At 40.3% G+C, this 24,154-nt stretch overlaps 2 protein-coding genes across 2 annotated transcripts in view; one reads left to right on the top strand and one right to left on the bottom strand.

Annotated features, from left to right (window-relative positions):
* Positions 1 to 2,763, top strand: part of piezo1 (piezo-type mechanosensitive ion channel component 1) — a 353,209-nt gene extending 350,446 nt beyond the window's left edge. Inside the window, exon 51 of the mRNA XM_060911720.1 lies at positions 727 to 2,763. Coding sequence (XP_060767703.1) covers positions 727 to 982 — 256 coding nt within the window. The 3' untranslated portion in view covers positions 983 to 2,763. The remainder of the gene's footprint in view (positions 1 to 726) is intronic.
* Positions 2,764 to 2,816: 53 nt separating this feature from the next.
* The window catches only part of ctu2 (cytosolic thiouridylase subunit 2 homolog (S. pombe)), a 28,486-nt gene continuing 7,148 nt past the window's right edge, over positions 2,817 to 24,154 (bottom strand). Inside the window, exons 9-15 of the mRNA XM_060911721.1 lie at positions 18,301 to 18,432; positions 8,855 to 8,946; positions 8,615 to 8,715; positions 7,969 to 8,110; positions 5,894 to 5,960; positions 5,300 to 5,358; positions 2,817 to 3,107 (exon numbers count right to left, since the gene is read on the bottom strand). Of these exons, the coding sequence (XP_060767704.1) occupies positions 3,038 to 3,107; positions 5,300 to 5,358; positions 5,894 to 5,960; positions 7,969 to 8,110; positions 8,615 to 8,715; positions 8,855 to 8,946; positions 18,301 to 18,432 (663 nt within the window). The 3' untranslated portion in view covers positions 2,817 to 3,037. The remainder of the gene's footprint in view (positions 3,108 to 5,299; positions 5,359 to 5,893; positions 5,961 to 7,968; positions 8,111 to 8,614; positions 8,716 to 8,854; positions 8,947 to 18,300; positions 18,433 to 24,154) is intronic.

Genomic DNA, 24,154 nt, shown 5'->3' with positions numbered 1-24,154 from the left:
GGAAGTTCTCATTGAAAACGGAGCAAAGAGCAGCCCTGGAGGTATTTATCTTCTTCCTGTTACTCAAGAAGTTTCCATCACGTCACATACGTCAGAGGAAAGAGTGATGTGATTGGTTTAAGCTTCGTCACAGCCTTTTCTGGCTTCGACCAGTAGCAAACTGAGGCATTTCAGGGAGGCGGGTCAACCACGCGCTTTGGGAAATGGTTGGGCTTAATATCTTTGCCAGACCAATGCTCGCAGAGCTTTGAAGTTGCGTTAGCCAGACTATGTTGCTGAACCAACCGGGGATGAAATAAAAACTCTACTCGAAAATACACCCACCCACCCCAAAAAAAGGAACGAAAGTATTTGATGGTAAGAACATATTTTTTTCCAAGAATTATTATAATAGCATTTTTCACAAATCGCTCCTGTCATTTCGCTGGTTTGTTTACATTCTAAGCAGAAATGATTTTGTCGGACGTTTTGTATAAAGTTTTTATTTATCAAATTTGCAAAAAATAATAAAAAAAAAAATGCTCCATTTCTCAAAATCCAGTGAATGTGGATAGAATAAAACGGTTACTCCACTCAATCTCGTCATACATGGTTTATAGCTAACTCGGCGCTATGCACCTCATCAGCTCACGTACGACTCGATTTCATGGAATAACTGTTAATTATCCATGTCATCCTTTTATAATCAGCACATAACTGTTGGCACTTCTTGTTCCCCTGCTGCAGGATCATGGGACTGTATGTATCTGTGGTGCTGGTAATCGGTAAGTTTGTGCGTGGTTTCTTCAGTGAGATCTCTCACTCCATCATGTTCGAGGAGTTGCCGTGCGTCGATCGCATCCTCAAACTGTGCACAGACATCTTTCTGGTGCGCGAGACGGGCGAGCTGGAGCTAGAGGAAGAGCTCTACTCCAAACTCATCTTCCTCTACCGATCACCAGAGACAATGATCAAATGGACCAGGGAGAAAGACGACAACTAAACCGCAATTTTTTGACCAAACGGCCTGTTAGCAAGGACGCTTGGTGCGAGACTGTCCTACATAAAAGCACTTCCCTTTAGGCCTTTTAGGATCCTGCTGAGCAAGCGGAGCTTCAGGGTGAATTCTCAGCTGTGACTCGGCAAAGTCGTTCAACAGCTGTACCGATGTTTTAATGAGCACAGAGTCCATAGCAATTTTATTCCTGACGCTGCGGAGCTGTGTTGGCAGCGTGTAAAAGGAAGTCGGGCTCTGAAACTGACACTAGCTGGTGGTTTGTAGATTTCTGTGCATTGTGGCTGAGCTGTATTTCGAGACATTTCAGAGAACACTTTAGGCCTGAACAGCCTTACTGAGCGAATGTGACCTGATACCTGGTCCCACTTCTGTCCTTCAGTGACACTATTATAATGAACTATTAGAATGAAAATTTATCTCAAACTGTTTACATATAGAATGTTTCACGGAGGAAGGCATGTTTAAAATGGTTATTTTGGGAAAAGGGAAAATCATAGTAAACCTGTTATGTTAATGGACTGGTTCATCCAAAAAACGTACAATGTTCCACTTCGCCAGGTCGTCAATCCACGCATTTTGTGTCAGACGTTTCCCTCTTTAGTTTTGCATTGTCACTCCAACACTGATGTACGGAAGCCGAGAGAGGCCCTTCATATAATCCTTTTTTTTTTATTCACCTTGTTATCCCGAGATAACGACATAATTAATTCAGGATCTCGAGAAAACAACACAACTAATTCGAGATCTCGAGGAAACCGTTATTTCGAGATCTCGAGAAAACAAAACAATTATTCCGTGATCTCGAGTAAACAGCTGAGAAATGGTTCATTCAGGTGCGCCAAGAGACTTGTGATATGCTGACTTTGGGGCTATTTCTCATTCTGTATAGACACATCCTCTGGGACCCCCCCCTCTCTCAAGGCATCGTAAAAAGCCATTTCTAAGTCCTCATTGTCTGACCCACAGGGGGGCGCAGCTCTGCTAGAAATCTGAGGTGTTTTCTCGAGATCATGGAATAATTGTCTTGTTTTCTCGAGATCTCGAATTAGTTGTGTTGTTTTCTCGACATCCTGAATTATGTCGTTATCTCGGGATAGCAAGGTGAATCAAAAAGATTATATGAAGGGCCTCTCGCGGCTTCCATACTGATGTACCTGACAAGTAGTAAAAGTTTTTCTTTACTGTTAGGTTTTTACAACACAAGTCACTCAAAGTGGAACTAGATCATCCTCCTCCTGGGTGATGTTTATCACATCACATCACATCGTGTTCTAAAGCACATCACTGAACAACTGGAAACAACTTGAGACACGTTTACAGGCCAAAATTTGTTGTACGACAAGACACTCGTTAGCTAGTCCGCTTCATAGCTCCAGTGCAAAATTTAAAGGAGGAAATATCAAACATGTCTCAACTGACTACTTGGGTAAGAGGGGAAACAAACTGTTCCTTTACAGCCATCAGTTTGTCCCTTTAGATAAATTGCTGTCTCTGCAACTACCATGATGTTTTTTGGACAGTGTCTTTCTACACCTCATTTTACACATTTGTCTTAACTGCCATTTAGCTACAATTGTGCCAACTAACTAATCAATGATGGCTGAAGGGTTTACTATACAAGATAAATATCTTTTAAAAGATCTTTCCTCTTTATATTTATTCATATTTTCTACTTTCAGAAATGTGATTATTGAACATTCTTGGAGACACATTTTTCAAATGTACCACATTATATCATTAAAATCAGTGATGCAAATCTGTATAAATGATTCCTGCCTTCTTTTACCCTTCATAAAGCATTCAGTGGCAGGACATGCTATAAAATTACTGGAATTTATTGCCATAATAAAACGTGATCAATAAAACATCATCTACTTTCATAAGAACCAGTTGAGTGCAGAACTGGCTTTGCCTTTGATTCACGTCAACAAAATAAAATGGTCTTGTATAAAGGCGTCTGTGCAGTAAAAATGCCAACTGTTTCCTGATGGTGCGTCACTGAAATGTAATCATCGCTTAGCTGAACCAACAAATGGCCAGCTATTCGTCATCTGCACCTCCATCCCCATCCTCTAATAGGAACTCGCTGATTTCCTTCTTCATCACAGCCCTATGGAGGAACATGAGACACACCTGCATCATCACCCACATATCTCTCTCTCACACCCCCCTACAGTACTGTGCAAAAGTCTTAGGCACCCTTTTCTTTTTTTTTTTTTTCCATACAAACTTTGTTATAGAGTTCTGACTTCTACATTTGAGAGTCCAAATATTCGTTTTCCAGCGCAAAATTAAATGTTACAGAAAAAACAAGTTTGTATCTGAGCAGCATATTACAGAAGAGCCCACTTTTCAGATTAAAAAAGAAACATAATGAAGAATTGAGTATGGCAAAGTGTCCAGAAGAACTGTGGCTGGTTCTGTAAGATGCTCAGTAAAACCTACAGCTCATTTCTTTATAAGACTGCACTCACTGGACCTGAGACTTTTTTTTTTTAAAGCAAAGGCTCGTCTTACACCAAATACTGACTTTGTCTCATTTATTATGGCTTACTGCTTATAGCATTTTTTTTTAATGTTGAAACATTTCATTTCATTATTTTTGGTCGATAGCATTTCTTTACATGTGCCCAAGACTTTTGCACAAAACTGTGTGCGCGTGTGTGTATATACAGTGGTGCTTGAAAGTTTGTGAACCCTTTAGAATTTTCTATATTTCTGCATAAATATGACCTAAAACATCATCGGATTTTCACACAAGTCCTAAAAGTAGAGAAAGAGAACCCAGTTAAACCAATGAGACAGAAATATTATACTTGCTCATTTATTTATTGAAGAAAATGATCCAATATTACATATCTGTGAGTGGCAAAAGTATGTGAACCTTTGCTTTCAGTATCTGGTGTGACCCCCTTGTGCATCGATAACTGCAACTAAACGTTTCCGGTAACTGTTGATCAGTCCTGCACACCGGCTTGGAGGAATTTTAGCCCGTTCCTCCGTACAGAACAGCTTCAACTCTGGGATGTTGGTGGGTTTCCTCACATGAACCACTCACTTCAGGTCCTTCCACAACATTTTGATTGGATTAAAGTCAGGAAATTGACTTGGCCATTCCAAAACATTAACTTTATTCTTCTTTAACCATTCTTTGGTAGAACGACTTGTGTGCTTAGGGCCGTTGTCTTGCTGCATGGCCCACCTTCTCTTGAGATTCAGTTCATGGACAGATGTCCTGACATTTTCCTTTAGAATTCGCTGGTATAATTCAGAATTCATTGTTCCATCAATGATGGCAAGCCATCCTGGCCCAGATGCAGCAAAACAGACCCAAACCATGATACTACCACCACCATGTTTCACAGATGGGATAAGGTTCTTATGCTGGAATGCAGTGTTTTCCTTTCTCCAAACATAACGCTTTTCATTTAAACCAAAAAGTTCTATTTTGGTCTCATCCGTCCACAAAACATTTGTCCAATAGCCTTCTGGCTTGTCCACATGATCTTTAGCAGACTGTAGACAAGCAGCAATGTTCTTTTTGGAGAGCAGTGGCTTTCTCCTTGCAGCCCTGCCATGCACACCATTGTTGTTCAATGTTTTCCTGATGGTGGACTCATGAACATTAACATTAGCCAATGTGAGAGAGGCCTTCAGTTGCTTAGAAGTTACCCTGGGGTCCTTTGTGACCTTGCCGACTATTACACGCCTTGCTCTTGGAGTGATCTTTGTTGGTCGCCCACTCCTGGGGAGGGTAACAATGGTCTTGAGTTTCCTCCATTTGTACACAGTCTGTCTGTCTGTGGATTGGTGGAGTCCAAACTCTTTAGAGATGGTTTTGTAATGTTTTCCAGCCTGATGAGCATCAGCAACACTTTTTCTGAGGTCCTCAGAAATCTCCTTTGTTTGTGCCATGATACACTTCCACAAACATGTGTTGTGAAGATCAGACTTTGATAGATCCCTGTTCTTTAAATAAAACAGGGTGCCCACTCACACCTGATTGTCATCCCATTGATTGAAAACACCTAACTCTAATTTCACCTTCAAATTAACTGCTAATCCTAGAGGTTCACATACTTTTGCCACTCACAGATATGTAATATTGGATCATTTTCCTCAATAAATAAATGACCAAGTATAATATTTTTGTCTCATTTGTTTAACTGGGTTCTCTTTATCTACCTTTAGGACTTGTGTGAAAATCCGATGATGTTTTAGGTCATATTTATGCAGAAATATAGAAAATTCTAAAGGGTTCACAAACTTTCAAGCCTCACTGTATATATATTTTTTTCTCACCTTCTCTGGCGTTTCTCTGCCTCAGATGTTATATACAGTGGCAGGAAGTCCACTGCTGTCTGCAAAAAAAACCACATTAGATGTGTGGAGGAGTGTCTTTTGGCTTAAAATAAGTGTTAAGAAATGTGTTTCCTAATTCTGCTCACTTAGCAGTTGTTAAGACAAGCTGCTGAAATCAATGTTTTTGCATATCTAATTCGGGCAGGAAAAATTCTCTGCAAGGGTGGAAAAAGGAAATCTGACATTTGCCTTCAGCCACATTTGTAACACTTATCAAATCAGCAAGTTCAGCGGATGCCTGAGCAGCATTCGGTCATATTTTTATCTTCATTCAATAGAAGACTGATGTTTGGGCTCATAAAAAAAAAAAAAATTCTGATGCTTCCTTCAAACTAGTTCATGCTTGAAATAATTGTACTTGATTAAGCATGATCTCTGAAACAATCCCTCAATAAGGTCTGCTATGGTGGAACAGCTATGAAACGTTAACATGAGGTTCAGCGATGTTCCAAGAACAGGATTGGGGCAAAACAGTTTTTTTTTTAAATAAAAGGCTCCATCAGTATTGAAATGCTGTACCTGAGGTTTACTCACCATGTCTTTAATGGTCAGTCTGCAGCTGTAACATAGAAGGCTCTTCAGATCTGGTGCTACAGGAACCCTGATTGTCAAGTAAACAACAATAACAGGACCAGCAGATAAATAATGACCCATACAAGCATTTATTATTATCATTGATAATATTGGTGAGTTTGAGTGATGTCTGTTAGTTTTTGCAACATCAAGAGTGCACGATAAACAATATTAATATATCTACCACAAGGTTCAATCCTAGGACCTCTTCTTTTTATCGTTTTCATTAACGATCTCCCTCTGCATGTAAACCAAGGTAATCTCTGCATTTATGCTGATGATACGACTCAAGTGGCATCAGGAGACGGTATTGCAGAGGTGAGATCTACGTTACAGGAGGGGTTCAACCACATCAATAAATGAGCAAGGGATAATATGATAGCACTTAACTTGGACAAGACTAAAACAATGCTGGTCTGTAGCAAACAGAAGATGTTGAAACTAGAAAGGGAACATCAAAGTCTGGAAATAACCATTGAGGATAAGCCTATAGAAACTGTTAAATGTGCAAAGCTTCTAGGACTGTACATTGACAGTAACCTCTCCTGGGAAACACATCGATAAAACATGCAAAAAAGTTTCAAAAGAGACTGGGTTTGTTAAAACGGACAAAAAAAAATTTCTGACATGATCAGCAAGACTGGCATTTTTTTAATGCGTTAGTCTTGCCCATGATGGACTATGGATGTTCCATCTGGGGAAATGTCACCGCATCGCATACAACCAAGATGGTAAAACTTCAAAAGCACGTGGCCAGAATAATTATGGACGCTAAGTGGGATGCCCATTCACAACCACTTCTAAAAGAACTCAACATTATGGAGTTTCAAGAAGAGTTGTACATTCTAAACTAAAATCAGTTTTCAAAGCACTTTATGGACTGGCTCCGCAATATATTAGAAATAAGTTTACATTTTTTAGTGAAATTCATGAAAGAGATACTAGAAATAGTCATCACAATTTAATTTTACCTAAAGTTAAGCATAGTTTTGGGCTGCACACTTTTGCATTTAGTGCAGCAAAATTATAGAATAATCTTTCACTGGATCTGAAAACCTACAGGTCACTTTCTAGTTTTAGTATTAGGTTAAAGGGATTTAGTAGTTTGTAAGTTTTAGCCCTCAAAAGTGTTTTATGTTATATGTAGGTTTTATATACATATGTTTGCTTTGTTAAGTTTGAGGGCCACATGTATATTATCACTATGATATTTAAGTGCAATCCTCAATAAAAAATATTTATTATTATTATTATCTATCCATCTATTATCTGTAGCCGCTTATCTTGTGCAAGGTCGCAGGCAAGCTAGAGCCTGTCCTAGCCGACTACGGGCGAAAGGCGGGGTACACCCCGGACAAGTCACCAGATCATCACAGGGCTGACACAGAGATACAACTATTCACACTCACATTCACACCTACAATCAATTTAGAGCCACCAATTAGCCTAACCTGCATGTCTTTGGACTGTGGGGGAAACTGGAGCACCCAGAGGAAACCCACGCGGACACGGGGAGAACATGCAAACTCTACACAGAAAGACCCCTCACCGGCCACTGGGCTCGAACCCGGATCTTCTTGCTGTGAGGCGACAGTGCTAACTACTACACCACTGCGCCACCCACAATATTAACATGAACAACTAAACTAAAAATACAAGCCTGGATGAGTCACTGGGATCTGTGGCATTATGGACTTAGGAAAGACAAGAGTGTGGCATTAACAAGTACAGCCAAGTCTCTCCCTCTGGTTTATAGCCGGCTGTCACACCTCTCTAGCTTCGAGAATAAAAGTGAGAAAAGACGGGGGAGGTGGGGCTGTGACTTCCACACACAGCCTGATAGATGCTGTAATTACACCAGTCAGTAATAGCAGAGATTCGCATGACTGAAGAGATAATGGCTCTCATATTATCAGGCGCATGTTTCATTGCTCCTCGTGTAGCTGTTAAGCTGGAACAAATCCACACACTTCCCTTGCTGTCATGACCTGGGGGTGAAAAAAATGAAATGAAACAGGAACTGGAGTTCCACTCACCTGGATGTGGAGCAGCAACCTCCATCCCCACAAGCTCGTTTCTGTCCCTGACAACAGCCCGCATCACTTTGACCTTTTTCTGCCAGTGGACCCTGGGACAGCTGTTCTGACACCAGTGTGGCATGGAACGCAGAGGCAACGTCTACCCAAAAAAAAAAAAAAGGGGAGCACTGGCATTAGGAAATGGCTTACCACCATCTTTACAATAAAGACACTGGTAGTTTGACTGTTACACTGCTTTCACACTGCCAGCAATACAATGAGATAAATTATATAGGCAGGAAGCAGTGTGAGGTGGGCAGAGCCAACTTGTAGGATAAAGCTTGGGTGAGTATCAATGGGAATGATGGCCATTGGGACTCCGGACACTTTGTTTTTACCACTTTTTTTTTTTTTTAAAGGAGTTTTGACACTTGCTGCGATATAAAATTTGAAAATGTTTTTCCAAACATTAGAAATGGTAGTGACCCAGGGCGTGTGTTTGATTACGCTCCATGACAGGCGATAAAGTGCTGAAGTTGAGCAAACTACTTAACTGAAATCACCATGTGACCACCAGTGCATGTGAAAAAGGAACACCTAATAAAGCTTTGTGGGGTGTTAAAAATATCCACTGTGAGAAAATGGGGTTAGTGTTGCAACTTGCCTGCTTTGGTGTCGAGGGCACAGAGGCAGAAAAGACACTTAGCAGCAGGTTCTGTGGTGGAGCTCTGAGGAGGACACGCTGTGTGGAGCTTCTCGCTTGTTCTAGAAAGAAAATGGTGGCAAAAATAAAATACTCTCTCACATGGATGTTTAAAAAAAAAAACAAAAAAAAACACGGCATGCATTTGAAGCCAAACCTAAGAGAAATGCTTTCAGTTTTATCAATGTGAGTCATGATTACCTGTACACAGTGCTGACAGTAGAAGGAAAGTCAGCCTGGAGTTTGACCACAAAGCTCTCAGTCAGTTGCTGGATACTCGTTTTATCAGCAGTCTGATATGGGAAAAAGCATGCAGACAGAAACATCATCATCCATGAAACTAGAGGCCTGAAAGCCAGCTGAGATTATTTCCAGAGACAGAGACGTACTACATAGTAAAGATCCAGAGGAATGATGACATCATTCTACACACAGACTGGTGCTTTCACTCCAAGCTGTATATGGACGAAACGTAAAAGGATTTGGAAACAGTTCCTTCAGAATGTTTCCATTTACTGAAACACCAAATTTATGCTAAAAGATGTATCCAGGGATCCCAGCAGTAATTGAAAAAAATAGAGGAATGTAAGAAACTATCAGCAGGGGTCAAGGAGGCTGCAAGCCCCTTGGGGGGGGGGGTACAGAGGGCGAAGCCCCCTGAAGCTGTTGAGATTTTAACATTTAAAGATGCTATAGAACAAATTTTTTACATAGCTTTAACATAGAAAAGCAACAGAATTTAACAATGTGTCTCTATTTGGTGCCATATTTTGTAACCAATGACATAAGTGGCAAAAAAAATTACAAAAATGTAGCTTTGAAGAATATACTTGCCTAAATATTCCACTGATTTTGTTGTAATATATAACAAATAGTATCCATAGTTCATCTCATTTGTTTATTTTTTGTTTTGAGTTAGTCAATACGAGTCTAATATAAGCCACATTCATTTTTCAAAAATCATGAATATGAGCAGAAATCAATATTCAGTAATATTAGATAGATACATATGTACAGCAAATATTGGAGATATTTGATTTAAACCTCTCTTTTTGAAAGGTTTCACTACAGAGGAGTTTAATGCTCTTTTCTGGGGTGCATTCTGTGATCTTTCCTCCAGTTTTCTCTGCTTTTGTTTCTGATCTTTCCTTCTGCTTTTTCTGATGTTCCTGCAGTGCTCTGAATTAAGTTCAACGCTTTGGCAGCGGGGGCGTGGTCAAGCATCGGTCTGTGACAGGAGGGCGGAGTCAGGGAAGGTAAGTGGCAGAATCACTGCACCTGTCGTTAATTAATGTGTTTGTGTGTCCTCCCAGTGACCGCGCCCTATTGAAGGAGAGCAGAGGGAGCTCTCTCCACAACTAGACGACTGATGTGTGTGCGAGAGTGTAGATATAAGCTGAAAAGCTGAATAAAAGCGAGTTTTGTGAACTCAGTTCTGTCCTGCCGTCCTTCTGTGCTCCACCCACCTACACGAACTGTCACAGTGGTGCTGAAACTCGGAATCGAGCACAGAAGGACGGCAGGACAGAACTGAGTTCACAAAACTCGTTTTTATTCAGCTTTTCAGCTCATATCTACACTCTCGCACACACATCAGTCATCTAGTTGTCGAGAGAACTCCCTCTGCTCTCGCTCTCTCTCCTTAAATAGGGCGCGGTCACTGGGAAGACACACAAACGTTAATTAACGACAGGTGCAGTGATTCTGCCACTTACCTTCCCTGACTCCGCCCTCCTGTCACAGACCGATGCTTGACCATGCCCCCGCTGCCACAAACGCATTAGAAACAAAAGCACGACCGGAGTTAAAACACGTTTTCTAGCAAATGGGCGCAGCCATATTGTTTTCTCGTTCTATCGCGTACAGTCTCGCGGTATTTACATCAATTTAACTTCCGAGTGTTCCCGAATGTCAACGAGAACAAACGAAGCCGACGAAAACATCGCTAAACAAGCAAACCAAATCAGAACGTATTCTGCTGGTCATTTTACTTAAACATATTTTTAACGGATATACAAAAGATTAAAAAAAACAAACAAACACTTTGGCTAGAAAAATAGCGGAATTCCGCTAAATAGCGGACGTCTGGGATCCCTGTGTATCATCCTTTTAAAACTCATCACTTCAGGTTGTATACGTTCGAACCACTAGGAAATTTAGAATGCTTTAAAAGGGGAAATTTAGAATGCTTTAAAACATATTATACCCCTTTTCCACAAGTTGACTCCGTTCCCTGAGGTCTTAATGAAATGTCTGACATGCTTTGGTCAAAATACTACAATGATAAAGCACCACAGCTCCCTTCTCCCCCTGTCTAAACAGCCCTGTTCAAAACAGCTGATTTGCGTGCCTGTTCCTTTAAATGATAATGAGCCCATGTTCACCCCACCCCCTCTTCTGCCAGCCAATCAGGCATCACTTTCCTCATGAATATTCAGCTCTCAGAAAGGGTAATTCTGGTGTAATTCTAAATGAGCTCCACTTACAGTGATGCTTGAAAGTTTGTGAACCCTTTAGAATTTTCTATATTTCTGCATAAATATGATCTAAACCATCATCAGATTTTCACACAAGTCCTAAAAGTAGATAAAGAGAACCCAGTTAAACAAATGAGACAAAAATATTATACTTGGTCATTTATTTATTGAGGAAAATGATCCAATATTACATATCTGTGAGTGGCAAAAGTATGTGAACCTTTGCTTTCAGTATCTGGTGTGACCCCTTTGTGCAGCAATAACTACAACTAAACGTTTGCGGTAACTGTTGATCAGTCCTGCACACCGGCTTGGAGGAATTTTAGCCCGTTCCTCTGTACAGAACAGCTTCAACTCTGGGATGTTGGTGGGTTTCCTCACATGAACTGCTCGCTTCAGGTCCTTCCACAACATTTCGGTTGGATTAAGGTCAGGACTTTGACTTGGCCATTCCAAAATATTAACTTTTATTCTTCTTTAACCATTCTTTGGTAGAACGACTTGTGTGCTTAGGGTCGTTGTCTTGCTGCATGACCCACCTTCTCTTGAGCTTCAGTTCATGGACAGATGTCCTGACATTTTCCTTTAGGATTTGCTGGTATAATTCAGAATTCATTGTTCCATCAATGATGGCAAGCCGTCCTGGCCCAGATGCAGCAAAACAGGCCCAAACCATGATACTACCACCACCATGTTTCACAGATGGGATAAGGTTCTTATGCTGGAATGCAGTGTTTTCCTTTCTCCAAACATAATGCTTCTCATTTAAACCAAAAAGTTCTATTTTGGTCTCATCCGTCCACAAAACCTTTTTCCAATAGCCTTCTGGCTTGTCCACGTGATATTTAGCAAACTGCAGATGAGCAGCAAATCTTCTTTTTGGAGAGCAGTGGCTTTCTCCTTGCAACCCTGCCATGCATACCATTGTTGTTCAGTGTTCTCCTGATGGTGGACTCATGAACATTGACTAATGTTAATGTGAGAGGGGCCTTCAGTTGCTTAGAAGTTACCCTGGGGTCCTTTATGACCTCGCTGACTATTACATGCCTTGCTCTTGGAGTGATCTTTGTTGGTCGACCACTCCTGGGGAGGGTAACAATGGTCTTGAATTTCCTCCATTTGTACACAATCTGTCTGACTGTGGATTGGTGGAGTCCAAACTCTTTAGAGATGGTTTTGTAACCTTTTCCAGCCTGATGAGCATCAACAACGCTTTTTCTGAGGTCCTCAGAAATCTCCTTTGTTCATGCCATGATACACTTCTACAAACATGTGTTGTGAAGATCAGACTTTGATAGATCCCTGTTCTTTAAATAAAACAGGGTGCCCACTCACACCTGACTGTCATCCCATTGATTGAAAACACCTGACTCTAATTTCACCTTCAAATTAACTGCTAATCCTAGAGGTTCACATACTTTTGCCACTCACAGATATGTAATATTGGATCATTTTCCTCAATAAATAAATGACCAAATATAATACTTTTTTCTCATTTGTTTAACCGGGTTCTATTTATCTACTTTTAGGACTTGTGTGAAAATCTGATGAGGTTTTAGGTCATATTTATGCAGAAATATAGAAAATTCTAAAGGGTTCACAAACTTTCAAACACCACTGTATGACATGGAAAGGGGAGACAAATCTGGATGCTTGCTGAAACACATGTTTTCTGAAATAGGCAGCACAAAAGAAACTGACTGCATGTCTTATGTCAGAGTTTGTGGGTTGGTAGGCTCCAGATACCCAGTGTGTACACAAGCACTGAAAAGTGAGTTTTTCATAATATGTCCCCTTTAAAGTCTGATTCTCCAAAAGCAAAAAAGTAAATACAAAACACATCCACACAGTTTTGGTGAAATATATTTAGGGATTCTTCAAGTTGAAGTGTCAAAACATGTACAGGCAAAAAAAACCTTTTTATCTTCTATAGCCAGAACTCAGCCAGAGAAACATCCAACTGGTTTTCCAAGACCACCATATATAACCCCAATTCCAAAAAAAAATGTTGGGACACTGTGTAAAACAGAAAAACAATGTGAAGATTTTCAAAATCATGGAAACCCTATATTTCCTTGAAAATGGCACAAAGACAACATAGCAAATGTTGAAACAGATTTTTTTTTTTTGAAAAATATATGCTCATTTTGAATTTGATGTTAGCAACACATTTCAGAAAAGTTTGGACAGGTGCAACAAAAGACTGAAAAAGTTGTGTAATGCAAAAAAAATTTAATTTGGTTGATTGGCAACAGGTCAGTAACATGATTGGGTATAAAAAGAGCATCCCAGAGAGGCGGAGTCTCTCAGAAGTAAAGACGGGGAGAGGTTCACCGCAACAACAGTGCAACAATTTAAGAATAACGTTCCTCAATGTAAAATTGCAAAGAATTTGGGGATCAGATCATCTATGGAAGGGGTTCTCAACCTTTTCTGCTTTGAGGTCCACCTATTCATCCTTGTAACGAATCAGGGCCCATTAAAAATGATCCCCAATTATTTTGGCTCAACTATTCTATTAGAATCTAACAACCTATTGTAGCATGTATTAATGGGATGCAACATCACTCTGTGTTAGACATGGGAGCCCAGGAATTAAATAAATGCAATAAAAACAAACTGTGTTTAATTGTAGGCATTGTATTTAAAACTATATGGATGTTCCAGAAGCCAACATAAAACCACGCATGCGGGTCACTCTCACTTAAAAGGGATTAATGATCCAAAAGTGGAGTCTGGTCCATTAACACAAGAACTTATTGCCATGTTTGTGTACCGTAAACAAGCAAGTTATTCAAACCAAGAAGTACACTCAAAAGAAGTGAGTATAGAAACCACTCAGTAGGATAAATCCTTACACACTAACAAAGAAGTATTTTTCCTAGGAATTGGAAAATCTGTTGAGTTCCCCAACATCTCAAACTACCTGGTGCTGCAGACATCATTCTACACGGACAAACAGATGAAAACCTGGAAGAGCATGGAGGAGTGTAACTTTTTATATTTGGCCGAGTGAAAGATCTGGGGATCAGGACACTACAAGACAGATGGCGGGAGATGGATCTAAGTGCAGGAAGTGTGTTTATTAGCAGGCATGATATTTACAAAAACAAAGCAGAATCAAAGCAGAGTATTTAAACAGCGTTATAAACACGGCTAGAAACAAATATGATTATACTCCACAAAGCCTCCGTGAAACATGTCCGTGTCCATATTGGCACTTACTGATTATGCTCAAATCAGTATCAGGTGTTTCCCATAACGACCGGGTCCCAAGCGCGCACACAACGGGCTCCGTGAGCGAGTGCAGCCACACAAGCTGTGCCAGACTCAAGTGCGCAAAGCCATGACAGTCAAGTATTCACCTGCTGTATGACCACAACTTTTAGCTCGCATGTATATCGCCATGCATCGCCGCCAAAATGCCTCGTTTTCATCAAGAACCCATCGCAAAGCATTGTGAGCTGTAGTGTGACTGTAGCTTAATGAGGCAGATGTGACATCGGATGCGACCCAGCAATTGTACCCTACTATGAGTAAAAAATAGCTTCATCTTAAAAACAAAAATCATGGTCCACTAATGGACTACGGCCCAGTGGTTGAGAAAAACTGATCTATGGTACATAAGATCATTAAAAGTTTCAGAGAATCTGGAGACAGCTCTGCTCATTTTGAATTTAGTGCCAGCAAAACATTTCAGAAAATTGGGACAGGGTCGACAAAGACTGGAAGAATTGTGCAATGTTAAAAAAATAATAATAATTAGGTTAATTGGCAACAGGTCAGTAACATGATTGGGTATAAAAAAAGCATCCCAGAGAGGCGGAGTCTCTCAGAAGTAAAGATGGGAAGAGGTTCACCACTCTGTGAAAGACTGAGTAGGCAAACAGTGCAAGAATAACGTTCCTCAATGTAAAATTGCAAAGAGTTTGAGGATCACATCATCTATGATACATATTATTAAAAGATTCAGAGAATCTGGAGAAATCTCTGTATGCAAGAGACAAGGCTGAAAACTGATATCGGGTGCCTGTGATCTTCAGGCCCTCAAGAGACACTGCATTAAAAGCAGACATGTGTCTGTAGTGGAAATCACTGTATGGGCTCAGGAACACTTCAGAAAACCATCTTCTGTGAAAACAGTTCATTACTGCATCCACAAATGCAAGTTAAAACCAGATATAAACAATATCCAGAAACACTGCCACCTTCTCTGGGCCCAAGCGCTTTTACGTTGGACTGAGGCAAAGTGGAAAATTTTCCTGAGGTCTGACGAATCAAAAGTAGAAATTCTTTTTAGAAATCATGGACACCACGTCCTCCAGGCTAAAGAGGAGAGAGACCATCCGGCTTGTTATCAGTGTACAGTTCAAAAGCCAGCATCTGTGATGGTATGAGGGTGCATTAGTGCACATGACATGGGTAGCTTGTACATCTGGGAAGGCCTTGTTAATGCTGAATGATCTATACACACGTTTCAGAGCAATATGCTGCCATCCAGACAAAATCATTTTCAGGGAAGACCTTCCTTCTTTCAGCAAGACAATGCCAAACCACTTTCTGCACATATTAAAACTACATGACTCCGTAGTAAAAAAGAGCCTGGGTGCTAAACTGACCTGCCTGCAGTCTAGACCTGTCTCCTATTTAAAACATGTGGTGCATTATGAAGCGCAAAATATGACAAAGGAGACCCTGAACTGTTGAGCAACTGAAATTGTATATCAGGCAAGAATGGGTCAACATTTCTCTTTCTAAACTACAGCAATTGGTCTCCTCAGTTCCCAAACATTTACAGAGTGTTGTTAAAAGTAGAGGTGATGCAACAGTGGTAAACATGCCCCTGTCCCAACTTTTTTGAAACATGGTGCTGGCATTAAATTCAAAATAAGCATATATTTAAAAAAAATAAATAAAATAAATAAAATTCTCAGTTTCAACAATTGATGTGTTATCTTTGTAGCCTACTATTTTTAATGAAATATAGGGTTTCCATGATTTGCAAATTATCACAATCTGTTTTTATTTACAGTCTACAGAGTACACAGCATCCCAACTTATTTTGGAATTGGGGTTGTAAATGTTCAAAGTGTTAACCTTTAAATATTGGCACCCAGAGCAGTGGCATCAGTAATACACACTCTACTTTGTTGCTTACCTAGGGCTTTGTCACTGTGATTCATACACACCTACTACCCTTTGATTTACTATGGACAGTGTTAGTCTGGATGAAGTCTTCCTTCAGTGTTTGTGCATGTTCCTGTCTCCTAATGGGTGCTGTAACTGAGCTCTGATAAATGATGCCACCTTGCCGTCCTTCTATAGATCACTGGAGCTAATCCAAACTGCAGAACCTTGATATGTCACTGATGTCTGTGGCATTGTGGCAATAAAGAAAGACAAAGTGGGGAAGTAACTGAGCTGTATGGAGTCCAGTCTCTCCTTTCCTCGGCTTTATAGCCCACTATATAGCGCACACCTTGCTATTTTCATAAATATAGACAATTAAACCTCATGGCCAAAATCATGTACACTCCTTGAGCACATGCAACCTTCTTGCAACAAACCCCATTTCCAGAGAAGTTGGGAAATTTTTCAAAATACAAACAAAAATCTGCGATTTGTTATTTCATATGATCCTTTATTTAATTGACAAAAGTACAAAGAAAAGATTTTCAATAATTGTACTGACCAACTTAATTGTATTTTGTAAATATAAACAAAATAAGAATTTAATGCCTGCAAGACATTCAAAAAAAAAAAGCTGGGACAGAGGCATTATTACTAATGTCACCTTTCCTTTACTAACCTTTTTTAATCATAGGGGATTTGAGGATACTAATTGTTGCAGTTTTGCAATTGGAATTTTTGTCGATTCTTGCTTGATATAAGACTTCAACTGCTCAACAGTCCATGGTCGCTGTTGTCCGATTCTCCTCTTCATGATGCACCATACATTCTCGAGAGGAGACGAATCTAAACTGGCAGCAGGCCAGTCACACACGCACTCTGTGACTATAAAGCCATGCTGTTGTACCCCGTGCAGAATGAGGCCTAGCACTGTGCTGCTCAAATAAGCATGGACTTCCTGGGAAGAAATGTTGCTTTGATGGCCACATATGCCTCTCTAAATTCCCAACATATGCCTTCGTGGCAATGATACCTTCACACACATGCAACTCACCCATGCCGTGGGCACTAATGCAACCTATCCCATCATAGATGCTGGCTTTTGCACGTTTCTTTGATAAACTGGATGGTCGTGTTCACCTTTGGCACTGAGAACTCTATGTCCGGTTTTCCCGAAAACAAACTGAAATGTGACTCATCTGACCACAGCACATTTCCACTGTCTTTCGGTCCATCTGAGATGGAGTTCAGGCCCAGAGAAACCAGCACTGTTTCTTCATAGAACTGATGAACGGATTCGTCCTTGTGTAATACAGTTTCAGGTTGCATTTCTAGATGCCGCAGCAGACTGTGTTAAGTGATGGCGGTTTTCCAAAGTACTCTTGAGCCCAGGTGGCTATATTTGTCACATTAGCATGACGGTTTCTCAGGCAGTGCCACCCGAGGGCTCGAAGGTCATTCAACAGTGGTTTCCGACTTTGCCCTTTACACACTGAGATATTGCCAAATTCCCTGAATCTTTAACCTGCTTATTGTGGAATCTTCCAAAATGGATTTACTTGAATATTCTATAAACTTTTCAGTCTTATTTTGCCTGTCAACTTTGTTTGTGTGTGTGTGTTTTGGAGGCATCAAATTCTAACTTTGTTTATATTTACAAAATACAATTAAAGTTGGTCAGTAAAAGGTATTAAAATTTTTTCTTTGCACTTTTGTCAATTAAATAAAGGTTTACTTGAATTAACAATCACAGATTTTTGTTTTTATTACATTTTGGAAAATAGCTCAACTTTTCTGGAAATGGGGTTTGTACTTCTGAAGTTACACCTTATGCAATGTTTACTAATAAATAAACATAAATTAAAGCTAGTATTTAAGCAGGAATGGACCCATCTGTGCCTCATGAATTCTGTAATCATGCCTGGCATTAATGGCAAAGATTTGTACGACTGAAGTATGATAACTTCAGTCCTGAGAGGAAAACTGCATCGCTCCATAAATTAGCAGTGAGCCCCAGTTCGGCTTAACACAGACTCTCACCTTGGTGTCCAGGCCTGGGATGAAGACAGACTGGACTCCAAACAGCCTGTTATAGAAGCCGATCTCTTTTGAGGAGTAATCTCTCATGGGGCGCACCATCACCACGTCACCGTACCGAGAGTCTGAGAAACCCTGGCAAACAGAGATAGATGGATATTTATTACTGCACAGTACTGTGCAAAAGTCTTCGGCTATTTACCCTATTTTTTTTTCATACAAACTTTATTATAGATTTCTATTTTATGACTTCTACATTATCGAGTTAGTACAAAAACATTTTAGAGTCCAAACGTTCATAATTTTCCAGCACAAAATGAAATGTTACAGATAAAAAAAATGTTTGTATCTAAGCAGCGTATTACATAAGAGAGCACTTTTCAGACGAAAAAATAAAACATAATGAAGGCTACTGGGTTTTGGTGCAAAATTCAGGAACAAGTGTGGCAGTCAAAGAGTCCAGAAGAACTGTGGCTGGTTCTATAAGACGCTCAGTAAAACCTACAGCTCATTTCCTTATAAAACTGCACTCATTGTACCGAAGACTTTTTTTTTTTAAAGCAAAGGATAGTTTCACACCAAATATCAACTCTGTTTCATTTATTATGGCTTACTGCCTACAGTATTTTCTTTCATGCTGAAACATTTCATTTCATTACTTTTAAGCCTTTTTTGGTTGGCAGCATTTCTTTACATGTGCCTAAGACTTTTGCACAGGACTATATGTCTCTGTATCTGGAGTGAGGCAGAATGAGCAGTTTAATATTTTGCCCGAGGGCCTAAAGATGGTTCTCTGGCAGAGTGCAAAGAACCATAACTACAGTGGCATGCAAAAGTTTGGGCACCCTTGCTGAAAACGTCTGTTACTGTGAATAGTTAAGTGAGCAGAAGATGAACTGATCACCAAAAGGCATAAAGGTAAAGATGACACATTAATATTTTCTGCAAGATTACATTTTTATTTCCATCATTTACAGGCGTAAAATACAAAAAAATGAAAAGGACTTGAAGCAAAAGTTTGGACACCTGACATGGTCAGTACTTAGTAACACCCCCTTTGGCAAGTATCACAGCTTGTAAACACTTTTTGTAGCCAGCTAATAATCTTTCAGTTCTTACCTGGGGGATTTTCACACATTCGTCCTTGCAAAAGGCTTCCAGTTCTACAAGTTTCTTGGGCTGTCTTGCATGCACTGCTCTTTTGAGATCCACAGATTTTCAATGATGTTTAGGTCAGGGGACTGTGAGGGCCAGGGCAAAACCTTCAGCTTGTGCCTCTTGAGGTATTCCATTGTAGATTTTGAGGTGTGTTTTGGATCATCGTCTTATTGTAGGACCCATCCTCTTTTTAATTTCAACTTTTTTACAGATGGTGTGATGTTTGCTTCCAGAATTTGCTGGTATTTATTCGAATCCATGCTTCCCTCGACCAGTGAAATGTGCCCTGTGCCACTGGCTGCAACACAACCCCAAAGCATGATCGATCCACACCCATGCTTCAGAGTTGGAGAGGTGTTCTTTTCCTGGAATTTGGCACCCTTTTTTCTCCAAACATACCTTTGCACACTGTGGCCAAAAAGCTCCATTTTGATTTCATCAGTCCACAGGACTTGTTTCCAAAATGCATCAGACTTGCTTAGATGTTCATTTGCAAACTTCAGACGCTGAATTTTGTGGCTAGGACGCAGGAACGGTTTTCTTCTGATGACTCTTCCATGAAGGTCATATTTGTTCAGGTGTTGCTGCATAGTATAACAGTGCACCACCACTCCAGGGTCTGCTAAATCTTTCTGAAGATCTTTTGCAGTCAAACAGCTGGTTTTATTTGCCTTTCTAGCAATCCAACGAGCAGTTCTTTCAGAAAGCTTTCTTCATCTTCCAGACCTCACCTTGATCTCCACTGTTTCTGTAAACTGCCATTTCTTAATAACATTACAATCTGAGGAAACAGCTACCTGAAAACACTTTGCTATGTTCTTGTAGCCTTCTCCTGCTTTGTGAGCATCAATTATTTTATTATTCAGAATGCGAGGGAGTTGCTTAGAGGAGCCCATGGCTGTTGATTTCAGGGACAAGTTTGAGGAGTCAGAGAATTTATACAGCTTCGAAATCTGCATCATCTGACCTTTCCTAACAAAGAATTTGAACAAGCCACAGCTCAGTAAACTAATTAAGGTCTGGAACCTTGGTAAAAGTTACCTGAGAACTCAAATGTATTGGGGTGCCCAAACTTTCGCATGGTGTTCCTTTTCTTTTTTCACTCTCCAATTGTAGAAAACAAAAATAATACACAAATCCTGCAGAAAACACTGAAAAGAAATGTCTCGTCTTTACCTTTATGCCTTTTGGTGATCAGTTCATCTTCTGCTCACTTAACTATTCACAGTAACAGACATTTTCAGCAAGGGTGCCCAAACTTTTGCATGCCACTGTACTGTTATGACAATACTTTCACTTTTGTGGCTGTTTACTTGTACAGAACCAGTGCACATTCGTTTGTTTTATGACGATGTTTTGTTGTTGCACTAGATCATGCCAGGATCCATAAAATCCCCAGAACATCCCAGGTAATATCAGTATTTCCTAAAAGAGATATAGACCAATCCCAGGCATCCAGTAAACAACAACACCATGGGCAAAGATGTAAAGTAATAAACTGTGTACCCTTGTTACAGTACTTGACTACATGGTAAGGGTACTTTTTTGAAGTAGAGTTTATTCAACTTCGTTACATTTATTTATTCACGTCTGTCTTCAAACTTGGAGCCGCACATCCTACCCGAGTGTAATGATACAGCGTACTCCTTCTTATTGTTCAATACGAGGCTCTCAATTATGTCTGAGCATCAAACAATATATTCAACAGACTGCATAATAAAATCGACGGCCATAAAATATGGATTATAATACGTTAGTGGTGTAATAAACATTTAAACTTCACCAAGCCCACACTCCCTCTTCTGAAAAAGTAGCTTCCATTATCCAGTAGCTTTAGATATGCTTTTTTTTTTTAAATGCTGTTTTTCAGGAGCTAATACACAGGCACACCAGCATACAAGTATATTAGCATACTACAGTATACCACTGCACAGACAATATAGACAGACACAACTGTATTCTCTCTATCTCTCTGACAGAATTGATGGTCTTCCTCACTACTTCAGACATGCCCCTTGAGACACCAACACACTAGCAGAGTTGCCAGGGTTATTTTGTGTTTGTTTTTCCTTTTTTAACACCAAACTGAAGTTGTCGCAGGTGGAAAATAAAATAGTTAAAGCTACAGTTTTTTGTGCAGTTTTATATACAGGATGTCCGAAAAGTCAGGAACCAATGACAGTAAAACTACAACCCCGATTCCAAAAAAGCTGGGACAAAGTACAAATTGTAAATAAAAACGGAATGCAATAATTTACAAATCTCAAAAACTGATATTGTATTCACAATAGAACATAGACAACATATCAAATGTCGAAAGTGAGACATTTTGAAATTTCATGCCAAATATTGGCTCATTTGAAATTTCATGACAGCAACACATCTCAAAAAAGTTGGGACGGGGCAATAAGAGGCTGGAAAAGTTAAAGGTACAAAAAAGGAACAGCTGGAGGACCAAATTGCAACTCATTAGGTCAATTGGCAATAGGTCATTAACATGACTGGGTATAAAAAGAGCATCTTGGAGTGGCAGCGGCTCTCAGGGCCTCTGCATGCTCTTGCGACAAGGCTTTCACAGATAGCTTTTCGCAGACAGTTGTAATTTATCGTTGAGTGGGGAGTAATAGGTGTGCACGATGTTATTCACCGCCACAACGCAAGGGGGCGCGAAGTCGCGAAATCGCTAGGAGTAGTTGGTGGGTGTGGTTAGTGGAGTGTTTATCCTCCGGTTACTTATAATGACTAGAACTGGAGTCGTAGAACTGGATGTACGTACTTCCTCACTTCCTCGCTCAACCGCTCTTCGTGCTGCTCCATCTTCACTCGTGTTTTTAAAAATGGCGGTCGTGAAAACAAAACAAACCGGGAAAGTAGGGAAGCGGAAGTGCGTGTACAGCGGATGTAGAGTGGACCAATCAGAGCCCTCTTGTCTGCGACGCTGTCTGCGAGGCTTCTGCGGTGGTCACAATTTTTGGGAGGTGCGCGCAGAGCGTCTGCGAAGGTGGGGGGGCTACGCAGACGCTATCTGCGACGCCGTCTGCGAGGACTGGGTTGTCAGCATAAATTGGCCTTCAGAAGTAAAGATGGGAAGAGGATCACCAATCCCCCCAATTCTGTGCCGACAAATAGTGGAGCAATTTCAGAAAGGAGTTCGACAGTGTAAAATTGCAAAGAGTTTGAACATATCATCATCTACAGTGCATAATATCATCAAAAGATTCAGAGAATCTGGAAGAATCTCTGTGCGCAAGGGTCAAGGCCGGAAAACCATACTGGGTGCCCGTGATCTTCGGGCCCTTAGACGGCACTGCATCACATACAGGCATGCTTCTGTATTGGAAATCACAAAATGGGCTCAGGAATATTTCCAGAGAACATTATCTGTGAACACAATTCACCGTGCCATCCGCCGTTGCCAGCTACTGTAAAACTCAATAGTTCAAAGAAGAAGCTGTATCTAAACATGATCCAGAAGCGCAGACGTCTTCTCTGGGCCAAGGTTCGTTTAAAATGGACTGTGGAAAACTGTTCTGTGGTCAGACGAATCAAAATTTGAAGTTCTTTATGGAAATCAGGGACGCCGTGTCATTCAGACTAAAGAGGAGAAGGACGACCCAAGTTGTTCTCAGCGCTCAGTTCAGAAGCCTGCATCTCTGATGGTATGGGGTTGCATTAGTGCGTGTGGCGTGGGCAGCTTACACATCTGGAAAGACACCATCAATGCTGAAAGGTATATCCAGGTTCTAGAGCAACATATGCTCCCATCCAGACGACGTCTCTTTCAGGGAAGACCTTGCATTTTCCAACATGACAATGCCAAACCACATACTGCATCAATTACAGCATCATGGCTGCATAGAAGAAGGGTCCGGGTACTGAACTGGCCAGCCTGCAGTCCAGATCTTTCACCCATAGAAAACATTTGGCGCATCATAAAACGGAAGATACGACAAAAAAGACCTAAGACAGTTGAGCAACTAGAATCCTACATAAGACAAGAATGGGTTAACATTCCTATCCCTGAACTTGAGCAACTTATCTCCTCAGTCCCCAGATGTTTACAGACTGTTGTAAAGAGAAAAGGGGATGTCTCACAGTGGTAAACATGGCCTTGTCCCAACTTTTTTGAGATGTGTTGTTGTCATGAAATTTAAAATCACCTAATTTTTCTCTTTAAATGATACATTTTCTCAGTTTAAATATTTGATATGTCATCTATGTTCTATTCTGAATAAAATATGGAATTTTGAAACTTCCAGATCATTGCATTCCGTTTTTATTTACAATTTGTACTTTGTCCCAACTTTTTTGGAATCGGGGTTGTACATATACTTAATTTTGCATTTCTTATTCACAACATACTGTATGCCCTACATATTCATCCCTATGCACTACGCGTTTTCTGCTCAACATATTCAATTCGACTCTATTTATGTAGCGCTTTTAACAAAAGGACTTTATTATTATAAAGCAGCTTTACAGAACGCAAGTTCCCAACTGCTTCCTGGCTTTCTGGACATCTTGTATTTGAGGTGGGAGTTTGCCAAGGCCTGGCAACCCTGCCGACCCTTAACAGTCTGGATAACAGTAAAAAACAAACAAACAAACAAACAAACAAACAAAAAAAAGTGTAGCATGAAGTTTCAATGACTGTACTTTTAGAATGTTTAAGGTATCAAGACACCACTGTGCTGTATCA

Source organism: Neoarius graeffei, chromosome 27 (genome assembly GCF_027579695.1).
Source record: "Neoarius graeffei isolate fNeoGra1 chromosome 27, fNeoGra1.pri, whole genome shotgun sequence".
Taxonomy (NCBI): Eukaryota; Metazoa; Chordata; class Actinopteri; order Siluriformes; family Ariidae; genus Neoarius; species Neoarius graeffei.
This window is presented reverse-complemented; position numbering and strand designations above follow the sequence as displayed.